The sequence below is a fragment of the Cebidichthys violaceus genome, unplaced genomic scaffold (genome assembly GCF_023349555.1).
Source record: "Cebidichthys violaceus isolate CVI_PGR_0920_01 unplaced genomic scaffold, fCebVio1.0.p SCAF_75, whole genome shotgun sequence".
Classification (NCBI taxonomy): Eukaryota; Metazoa; Chordata; class Actinopteri; order Perciformes; family Stichaeidae; genus Cebidichthys; species Cebidichthys violaceus.
In genome coordinates this window covers 110,526-121,684 of record NW_027176959.1, presented here as the reverse complement: position 1 = coordinate 121,684, position 11,159 = coordinate 110,526, and the positions used below count along the sequence as shown (strand labels likewise).

The window sequence follows — 11,159 nt, the reverse complement described above, 5'->3', positions numbered from 1 at the left end:
CTCTTCCAGCTACCTGCACCGCTGCCCCATAAAAACATAGCTGTGTAATAAAAGCATTACTGGGCTGATAGAGACTCTGAACTTTAATATCCTGGAAACAGAATCAGCAGAATCAGGGTCATTAAAATAAAACGAATGTCTTTCAATACTATTATTAGGCGTATTTTCTGTTTGCATTTCGCCTTTCTATGTTCAATAAAAGAGCTTTAAGTAAAATCAAACAGGATTCACAGTAGTATTTTGTTGCCGTGCACGCGCTCCCGCCTCTCCCCGCTCATTTAACACCCGCGGTGTCACTGGGTCTCGCGGCCCACTCAAAAGTGATTCATAAAAATTCGCCGCGTGCTCATCTCCGGCAGCCAGACCGGCCTTCTCCCTTGTCACGGCAGCTTCAGCACCGCGGACAGCGAACCCACTCCGATAGGCTGGAGGCCGTCGGCGGCCAATGGCTTCAGCTGCGTTGCTGTGACAGCGACGACCTGCAGCCTCAGCAGCAGCATCCCGGCAGCAGCCAATGAGAAGGCGCCGCTTCTCTCCCAACATCCAACCCCGAATAACTGCAGATGCCCTCATCAAAGCAACGGGTCTCTCTCTCTCTCTCTCTCTCTCTCTCTCTCTCTCTCTCTCTCTCTCTCTCTCTCTCTCTCTCTCTCTCTCTCTCTCTCTCTCTCTGGCAGGTTTCTATAGCTGAGGGTATAAGCTGCTGTCTATTTTTGGAATACATAGTGGCCATTTCTCTTCTTCCTCCTCTCTGCTCGCTCTCTTGGTGTTGCGCGCGCCCTTTGTGTCGATGAGGAGCGATATGCGCTGTTTTTATTTACGCCTGATGGAGGTTTGTCCAAGCTGCGAGCATCCTAGCGGGACATTAATAGCCGTGACGGTCGGCCTATAGATTTTTCCGTTTCTCGATGGAAGACATCTTCCTGCTGGCTGCGAGCGAAGGCGTCAAGTGCGTTTCGCATTCGCTCCGCATCTGTATTCCCATCGACGAGCCGAAGGGCTTTCTATAAAAGCAGCCCACCGGGGAGACGAACCTGTCCGGTCCGGTAACGTCGGGGCTTTTTTTTAATAATAATAATCAGAGACCGAGCTGTTTTCACGCCCCGGACAACTTGTGTTGGCGGTGTGGGAACCGAGCAGAGCGGATGGAAAGCATTTTTTTCACGTTTTGACCGCATTTGCCCGGCAGCAAGGGGGGGGGGGGGGGTCAAGGTGTGATACATGGATCTCACAAGACGAGTCGAGTAATTCAAAGGTAGGAATACACGAAGGATTGTTTTGCTGCATATAGCATCACCATTTCCCCCCACCAGTTTTGCAAATGATAAAACGTAAATCAACCACATGAGAAGCCCCACAAAAATGCTCAAAAGGCAACAACACAGACTCCATTCTTCATATTCAGATCATTCATGTTGCTCAGAATTGGATCATACAGACATTAAAGGCTACAGCATCATGTTTCTGGTGTTGAGGTTGTGGGGGTGTGAGAGCACAGGCACAAGCTGATGTTGATGAAGCTGCCTTGTGTTGTTCGGCTGTTTTCAAGGCTTCCATTTTGAAGCTAAGATGGATGCTTGCGCACATTTCTTTCTCATGCCTCCGTGGCCTTATCTTGGTCCTTATATAATACTGACGGAGACTGGAGCGGCTGCAGGCCCCAGCGATGTAAGGTAGCTATACCACGGGCCCCAGTGCACACTATTATGATGGGGGCCCTAGTTACTTACTGCCACATAGAGAGACTTGACATTGGACAACATCAACACACATAATACCCAGCAATCATCACTGCATGTATTGTGGACACTTACTCCCATGTCAGGCCTGTGTACCATAGTGTGACCAGTGATGTGTATGCTTAATATAGAGAAATATCAGGCTCAATTAGAAATCAAATTCAAGGTTTGCACAGTCAAGGCAATGATTTTCTTGGACAGACTCCTTTATGTGACTGCTGGGCATTCATCACACTGGTGCTGTGATCTGTGCTTACTACGGTGAAGGAATGCCATCAAATTATGTAGCCATAGAATTGATTGTACATTTTGTCAGTCAAGTTGAGAGATCATAAAACATGTTCTAATAATTAACGTTTAATCATAGGTAAATGGTTGTATTTTTGTAAAATTCAATTAAATTACCTTTTAAAATCTTGAAAGGTTTCTCCCACTCGCTCCCTAAAAGAACTGTGGTTTAAAAACTTAACTCAAAGTCCACTTGTTAGCTTTTTGCGGGCTTTCAACCTATTTTCATGGTCTTGTCTTCCGAGGAAGACCGTGAGATGCACTCGAAAGCTCTGGAAAAAGCCCCCGTAATGAGTAGACCTTGATTAGTTTTCCATTTGCTCATAACAGGGTGTTGAAGACTCCAGTGTGAATGCTCGCTGTTGGCCTTAGAAACAGCAGCTTAACCAAACATTCTAACAGATCTTAGCTTTTCTAGAGCTTTCAACTCTATCTCACCCTCTTCCTCATTAGATGGAGTTTGCACATGGCTAGTTTACAGCGACAGTAACATGGAAGGAGCTATCTCCATGACAATTGATTGAACTCAGTCTGCTGAAAAAAGACAATGGGATGCACTTAACATTTCAGGAAAGGCTAGTAAGTGGACCTTGAGTGTTTTCTTTCTTTAACTTAACTTTAATCATCTTGGTCACTATTTGTGAAGTGTTTGTTGTTGATGGGGTGATTTGCGTTGTTTACTAGACGTACTGTAACTAATGGAGAATATTTCTACACCTTTTTGTTTTTGGCTCCCAGGTTTGACTTCCTCCAGAAGTGACACACTTTGGTCCTCTCAAAGCTCTTTGTCTGGACCAGTCAAAGAGCTTTCCCCCCACTGCTTCCCACTCCACCCTTTCTCCGTCCCACTGCGAACCCTTGTGCAGACATCATGGGTACGGTGCTGTCTCTGTCTCCCAGCTACCGTAAGGCAGTGCTGTTTGAGGACGGCCCTGCCACGGTGGGCCACTATACAGCGGTCCAGAACAGCAAGAACGCCAAGGATGCCGCCGCAGCAGCTGGAAAATCCCTCAAACGCCCCTCCATCATCAGTGTGTTGCCATGGAAACGCATTGCGGCTGTATCGGCGAAGAGGAAGGGCTCCAAGAAGTTGCAGGCGGACGGCGGGGACGGCGGGAAAGGGAGCTCTCCGGACGGCCACGCTTTGGCCACGGCCAACTCAGCCTCCAACAGCCTGAAGCTGAAGAAGTCTCAGTCCTGCGCTAACCTTTCATCTTACTCCTCTAGCCAAGACCCCTCGGCCACTACCACCACTACCTCCTCCCACCTGCCAATCTCCAAGACCTTGGCTAACGTAGCTACTGTTGCTGCCAAAAAGAATTCCCTCACAGGTTCCGGGGTCCAGCCGTCGACTGCAGTCGGCACACCAAAACGTGTCATTGTTCAGGTAATCCTAGCAGTTTCTTATTTGGTCTTAATGTGTAAACAAAAGTTGGCGCTAAATGATTATTTTGAAAGCATCCTATCATCTTTAGCTGGTTATTGCTGCCTCATTTCACCAATCCTTTCCGCATTCCTCTTTCTTACCTTTCCTTTTTTCTTTGCACCCCAGGCTTCCACCAGCGAACTGATGCGCAGCCTGGGTGAGTTCCTGTGCCGTCGGTGTTACAGACTGAAGCGTCTATCCCCAACAGATCCGGTGCTGTGGCTGCGCAGCGTCGACCGCTCCCTCCTCCTGCAGGGCTGGCAGGATCAGGGCTTCATCACTCCGGCCAATGTGGTCTTCCTCTACATGCTGTGCCGCGATGTGGTCTCATCCGAGCTGGCCTCAGAGCGTGAGCTGCAGGCCTCACTTCTCACCTGCCTCTACCTGTCCTACTCCTACATGGGCAACGAGATCTCCTACCCGCTGAAGCCCTTCCTGGTCGAGGCCGAGAAGGAAGCCTTCTGGGACCGCTGCCTTGAGATCATCAACCGCATGAGCGGCAAGATGCTCCAGATCAACACCGACCCACACTTCTTTACCCAGGTGTTTGCCGACCTGAAGAACGAGAGCAAGAAGGAGGAGGAGAAGACCAAACTCCTCATTGGCCTTGACCGATAAGAGGGAACAGGGAGGTGAAACGGAAGGATGGATGGATGGATAGAAAGATTGATGGAGTTAGTAGGTTGAGGACTGGTGGACTAATGTAATGCAGCGTAGCGACACATTGGAGCAGTACTGTTGTCTGGCGTCTCTACTAGTTTATCATTCACCAAATTTCCTGTTTTGTAACCCAGAACAAAGAGCTTCTGGGATTCAACACAGCGTTTGAATCATTTGAGTTCAGTAAGGATCCAAACAGAGGCAGTAAGTGATCTGTGTCTCACATGAGGCAGCAAATGGCCTACGGGGCCCTGTTACCACAGCAAAGCAAATGAAATCAGGGTTGCTGTGTGGTGTAGCCGCACCATCATCAGCCACATTATTGGTCATGATTGGATCTGATTAGATTCTCAAGACTGTCAGGCTACTTGTTGATATCCAACACCTGGTACAATTGGCTCAGTCCGTGACAATAACGAGGTTTAAGGCAGAGATATCATCATTTGACAGACGTTTCATCAGAGGCCTGGCCAGCAGGGTTGGCGATGCGACATTACCAGGCTGTGAGAAAGAGATATCTGTGATTTTCATGTCTTGCCTCGGGCTCAGAGACATGCATCGGTCTGACCTGTACCTTGTTTCAGTCAGATAAGTAATGCAATCTGATTCTCCCATTGAAGTAATTTTCTTTTGATAAAAATGCATGGGTTTAGAAACGCCAGACAACACCGCTTTACTAATTAAGGGTGAATATTTTAAATACACAGATGCAGTGTATTGATACGGTGATATTCTGTGATAGCATCCAGGCATTTCCGCTATAGAGAAATGTCACGGAGATGAAAACCAAGAACCACCTTGCATGAGGTCACTTCATATGTCCTTGCACATGACCACCTGCTTATTGCCAACTCCACTTTACCTTATTCCTATTGTCCTGCCACTGGCTGCCAGCTCCACTGTTGAACCTTTAAGAGCATCCAATGCTACCACAACATGGATGAGCTAGAATCAACCACAACACAACCAAGTCGGACTGTGAAATTGAAGTCGCTGTTCGGCGCAATCGTGCTGCAGTGGATCAATTCATCCACATCTTACGTAAAGCGCCGTGCTTTCAAGGGAACATTTGGGTTCATCCAGTCAAATCTGCTATGAATTGGGAGATCAGTTATATATTTTTAAGAGTATGAAAATGCTAACACACTGGGCACAGATTATTAATCGTTAAACAAGCCCTTCCGTAAGATGTTTACAATTACAAAAATATGGGAAAATGCAATACTGACCCCTCCATGGCATATTTAACACAGAGAATTATTTTGTTCATTGCTATTCCTCCCCTGAACTTTCTCCTGCAGTCCACATTGGTGCTGTCCTGAGGGAAACGTTTTACTGAAAGAAAGAAAGAAAGAAAGAAAGAAAGAAAGAAAGAAAGAAAGAAAGAACCCTGCGCTCATCTTGTATGCTTCATACTGTATGGATGATTGGTGCTGCTGGGTCGTGGAGAACGTATTCATAGAGTAGATCGTGAGATCTGTCTCAACCAATGGCCACACACGTCAGAATGAAAGAAGATGTGACTATATTCCAGGTGTGTGTGGGCAGACGCCACAAGTGTAGATGTGACTTTTTACTTCCAAAACAACGCTTTGATGTTGCTGCGGCCACTCAGCTCGAGGGACCTCCTCTGCTGTTTGAAGTGTCGCCCCCCCCCCCTCCTCTGTCCTCTCTCCTCTGTCCTCTTTCCTCCGCTCGTTACTCTTCAAACAAACTAAAACAACACAGATTATCTCTTTCCTTCCACCTGCTCCAGTCCGGTCTGAAGTGGTCCTGTCCAGTCTGGTGTGGTCCAGTCCAGTCCAATCCAGGTGTCCCATATTTAGAGACTCTCTGGTCTGCTGACCAGATCGCTTAGTTATTCACAGAGTTGTTTGACGTGCATGAGTGCTTCTATAGGTTTCCTAGCATGCTGCTTTGTGTTGGGCACACCGCACCTGATGTTACAGAAGAGACTGAGCGGTCGCCACGCTGAACTGCTGAAAGCTAGACTCAGTGATGTGACGTCCAGGCAACTCGGCACAACGACTGCATAGTGAAGAAAATGTGTGAGAGGCTGGTTGTGTCCTATGCAGGACTTCTTCTGTTCTTGGTTCCATGGTGCTTAGGGGTCTTAAAGACACCCTCCCAGATTCAATGGTTCCCCCTTTCAGAAACCAGTAATAGCCTCCAAAACTTCCACACCCATGCAAGTGTCAGTCAGTCTGAGTGGATATTTAAGAGTCGCAGTTCAATAAAGCTGGAGGCTTCACAGGAGAATGATCGAAACTGAAGCCCCAGATGCCCAGATATCCTGACTTTTCACCACTTATATGGGTAAAGCTCCAACAATGGTGGATCCTACATTTCCCAGAATACAAACCCCACACCTCCAGTTTGTAACAATGACTTTCAGATCGCATGTTTTAAGTCTCAAACCCAAGCAGAGATGACCCTGGTGACATCATTAGGATTTCTTTTTTCAAACTTTGGAAAGCTCAAGACAGTATACAACTGTACTTCATGTACAAAAACATAGAAATAAAATCAACCGAGTGCCTCAAGAGATTCCCTGCCTCGATGACGTCACGTCACTGAGTCTAACCGAAAGCCAATGAACTGTCTTCAAGTTTAAAAAAGCTCTGCCTTCTCAAACAGGGCAGAGATCTTGTGCCATATCATTCTAAAGACTAATTGTTTCATACAACAAAACCTAAAAAACACACAAAGAAACATGAGCCAACTCCAAGTGTCCGACTGCTGAACTAGAAAAGACTATCGCGGAATCATGAATAAGCTTTTTTTTCCACAATGTTGCTATGTCATGCATCGAAGATGTTGGACGAGAAAAAAAAAATAACTTTTTTCAGATGGAAAGGACAAAGAATCGAAATGGAAAGTTTGTGATTTTAACACACGGTAAAGTTTTATGTGTCACTTTGTAAAAATGTAAGCCAAAATTGGAGTCATCCAAAGCTGGAGCGTTGCACACTCTGTTAGTAAATTTATAATTTATGGAAAAGAGATTTGGCCTGCTCTCTCATAAGATCAAAACTGAAATAATGGGGGAATTTTAAAAGCTTGTTAACAAAACAAAATGGTGTCTGTTTCCAGACTGGGTGTGTCCACGATGCAGGTGATGTTTTAAACTCCGGCTGCGTTTTGTGTGCAGATGAAAACCGTCTGGGCTGCAGCAGGCACCATGCTGTCAAAAAACAATGTAGCCTTGATGTAGAGTCAGACCTCATGAGACAAATATGCACAGGAAGAATGAATCCATGGCAAACGAGCTTGTTTACGTGTCCTTCCTCTGAGCTGTTTCTGACGGGTTGAACAGTACACAAGTAGCATTCCTATGATGACTGTTGAATAATCATTTTATTTCTTAATTTGTTGCATTTAAAGATTCTGCAGGCTGTTGGTTGAGCGGAGATATATCACATCAAGAGATTTGGTAAACTGACAGAAGTCACAGTGAGGAACATCAACTTGTCTATCGCCCAGATTTAATAGAGGAGTGATGAATGTTGAAATCAAGAACTGTTACCTGGATTCTTTGTGTTGAAACTTAAGGCTCGATTGACCGTTCACTAAGCCCTGCCACCTTTTGGTTAATGTAGCCAGATGTATTTGTTAGCTTCAATTCTCTAGCTGGCAACGGTCGTCGACGACGACTGTCGCCGGCAGACTCCATCAGCTGCAGCTAGCTGACCGAGCTAACGTTAGCTCAACGCGTTGGACAACAATTACGTCTGCGGCTCACTTTCTTATCGTTTCCTGCTGACTCATTTTAAAATGTCGTAAAAGGGCTCTTAAATATACACTTGATGGCCACTTACGTGATATAATGTGAAAGAGTTAGTCCTGATATTGTAATTATAATAAGGAAAAAGTAGGATTTGTCTGGTTTTGTTTCACATTCAAGGTCACAAAGTGTTTGACAAAACTGACATTATCTTCAGTAAACTTGGCTTGGTTTTGCTGGAGTATAAATTGGCCCCTATTCCAGTAAAGAGCAGGACAAAGCCTCTGATGTTCTAACCTAAGTAAAGCTGGGTTACTGCTGTCGTGAATACATAAGCCAGCAGCTCTTTACCCTTTTGCTCTTGTGGTTGTTGTTGTTTTTTAAAGAATAAAAGGACACAACCCTCTAAACTCTTGAAAAGGGGTTTAGCGAACGGTCAATTGTACTATTTATATTAAATTCAAATCTAACACCCTATCCTAGGTACACAACACACACAGCCCCGCTCACCCCCGGAGTACTACGTTTTGATTATCCAATACCGTGTGACGACAGCTTTCGGCAGACAAGAGGAGAGATGAAGTATTTTCCTGTGAACCTTGAGATTTTTCACTATTTTTGCTTCGGCCTGCTCCGGTTCCTTCCAGCTGTGCGGGGACAATACAAAAAAAAAGAGACAAGGATGCAAGGACAGGAGGCGAGGAAAGGAAACGTGTCCTCTGAACGAACCTTTTTCTCAAAGTGGAGAGGGAAGTACGGGTTGACTCCACCCCCTCCTACACACGCTCTCATCATTGATCAACTCATAACTATGTGCCATATTTTATCTTGCGAGACGTACAAGACACACACTTTGGTGTAACATATGAAGCTTAGGATAATGATGACGAAGTTATTCTGTTTTTTTCCTTCCTTTTCATTTGTGAATCACGTTGTGCAAACAAGAATCTTTGTTGAACAAAAGTCAAAGGCTACTAGTGTTACTAGAGTGCTGATGCTGCAGTCTGTTACTATGTGGATGTATGAATATGTATGTGAGAAATAAGAATCATTTGATCAACTGTTACAGGTACTTTATATAAAAACATTTACAAGCATGGTGTTCCTTTTTTCGTATTTTCAGGTCATGTGATTTTATAGACGCATATGGAGACAGTTCTTAGTCTGACCACAGTGAGGCAGCACTGAGTTGTTCAGGGATGAAGTGGTATTTGGGGAGTTTTTGAGAGCTCCTATCCGGGAGGAAGCCCCATAATAGGCAGCGCACTTATTGCTTGCTGACTCTCCAGCACCTAAGCGGGCGTAGTGTCGATGTTAAGCTGCACCAAGAGAGCCGTCGAGGGTGGATATAATTCAAGCTAGGAGTGCTTAAATTATATGTAACAAGTGCTGCAAGGAGATGGCGGCACGTGAGCGCTTCAGGAGAAGTTCAACTCACACCAGTCTTCCTGTATACATATGAAATGTGAAATGTTTATCATACATACTGTACTGATCGTTTTACGTTGTACAGTATGTATATATTTATCATGATGACATCATGGCTGCTACAGCTGAAATAATCTCAGAGACACTAGATGTCAGATTATGACGGCAATTCTCACTTTTCTTATGTACCTTTTTCTTATGTACCTTTTTATATATATGTATATATATATATATATGTATATATATATATATGTATATATATATATATATGTATATATATATATATATATATATATATATATATATATAAAGGTACATAAGAAAAATACAAAATAAATAAGTATACAAACATAGTGTGCATAGTGTTACAATATATAACACAATATCTGAGGAAAATATAAGCAATGATTAAAAAAAATAAGGAGTGAGAAATTAAATAAATATTCAAATATGTGTATCACACACATACAACTAACCGCAGTACAACCACAGTGTCAATAAGCAAGTAAAACAAATGAGAGGAATAGAAACACAAAAAGGCAGAAGCACAGCAAACTGGACGTTTTCTCTTCACTGTGTTGCTGTCCATGGTGCTGGATGTGCATCAAGGTCAGCCACGAGTGGGCGGCGCTGCAATCTAATTGTTGATATTGTGTTCAGCTGTCTATTTATATTCCCCTGTACATGGTGTCTGTTACTGTTCCACTACCTACCTTATAGTCCATAGAAGCTATACTGTTATTCCTTGTCCCACCGGCATCATGTTACTGTTATGCCAAAGCACAGAGCCCCTCCGATGGGGAGACAGTCTGTCCGCGGTGCTGAAGCAGAGAACGAGGTGATATTTACCAAAATAAAAGAGCGTGTTTTTTGCAAAACCATTGGGAGAAATTAGCAGGTAAAGATGACGAGTGACAGGAAATTAACACATTTTAATTCAAACAAACATCTCGTGGTTTAAGTTATAAAATTCAAGTCGGCTCAGATGTATTAACATTTAGAGTCTCAGTGGGCTTTAATCATCAATGAAAAGAGGAGGGCAGGCCAGTCAAATGCGCGCGCACGTGCCAATGTGCATCACGACGACATTTTAGGCTCATATACTGTAACAGTGAGCCGCATGTCTAATGTGTTTTTCCCACTTGACTCATGTCAATCTGCCACGTGAGGGTTTTTTGCACGGCAGAGGATCACGGAGAGACGCGTAGACGGTTGAACCCCCCCCCCCACACACACACACACACACACACACACACACACACACACACACACACACACACACGCACACACACACACACTCCCTCCCCTGACTGCTGCACGCGAGCTAATCGGAGAGCTTCCGCCCCGAGTCAGCCAACCAGAGCGAGGTGCGCTGCAGCTTATAAACCCATCTGCTGCCTTTCCCGTCCACCGTCCCCTCAGCCGTCCCGTGTACCGTTGACCCCAGCTGCATCCCTGAACTACCGCAACCGTGAAGATGGCGGCCCGGGTAAGTTAGACATATATTTATACAGCACATGCTCTATTTAATCAACCAAATGTAATGTAATATCCTCGTGTTTCGGTCCGGTAAATGAAAGGGAAAAAATGGCGTAAAACGTCGGGCGAACGTCTCCCCCCCCCCCCCCCCCCCCCTTCCACCCTTCAATGACCAGTCTCGGTACCTGCAGGCGCTCTGGATGTCAACGCCACAGCAGAACATGGTGTTTATTTCACGTGATGTCGCAGCCCCGCTCCTGACGTGTGCCAGGAAGAATCATTTCCGCCCCCCACTCGTGCCGCTAACCGCTGCCTTCTCTCGGGGAGTATCGCTGGCTATAAATCCCGGGCTCCGGCTTGCCCTTGAGCCGATGCGGCTGCGTGCAATCTAAAAAACAGCAGACTGGACGTTTTT

The 11,159-nt window shown here is 45.2% G+C and overlaps 2 protein-coding genes across 5 annotated transcripts in view; both read left to right on the top strand.

Annotated features, from left to right (window-relative positions):
• Positions 1-1,203: 1,203 nt before the first annotated feature.
• Positions 1,204-8,934, top strand: LOC137892126 (cyclin-dependent kinase 5 activator 1-like). Of its 2 annotated transcripts, XM_068737054.1 has the most exons (4): positions 1,221-1,255; positions 2,481-2,606; positions 2,766-3,414; positions 3,580-8,934. In XM_068737054.1, exons 3-4 carry the CDS (start codon positions 2,899-2,901, stop codon positions 4,069-4,071), a joined length of 1,008 nt encoding a protein of 335 aa, XP_068593155.1. In that variant the 5' UTR covers positions 1,221-1,255; positions 2,481-2,606; positions 2,766-2,898; the 3' UTR covers positions 4,072-8,934. The 2 variants fall into 2 exon arrangements, with proteins under 2 accessions (XP_068593154.1, XP_068593155.1); XM_068737053.1 differs by lacking the exon at positions 2,481-2,606 and having other exon boundaries at positions 1,204-1,255.
• A 1,717-nt stretch (positions 8,935-10,651) lies between these two features.
• nsfa (N-ethylmaleimide-sensitive factor a) overlaps positions 10,652-11,159 on the top strand; it is a 34,312-nt gene continuing 33,804 nt past the window's right edge. For 2 of the 3 annotated variants that reach the window (XM_068737032.1, XM_068737031.1), the window contains exon 1: positions 10,662-10,754. In XM_068737032.1, the coding sequence (XP_068593133.1) occupies positions 10,743-10,754 (12 nt within the window). In that variant the 5' untranslated portion in view covers positions 10,662-10,742. Of the gene's footprint in view, positions 10,755-11,159 lie in introns of all 3 variants that reach the window. The other variant, XM_068737033.1, reaches the window with a different exon arrangement.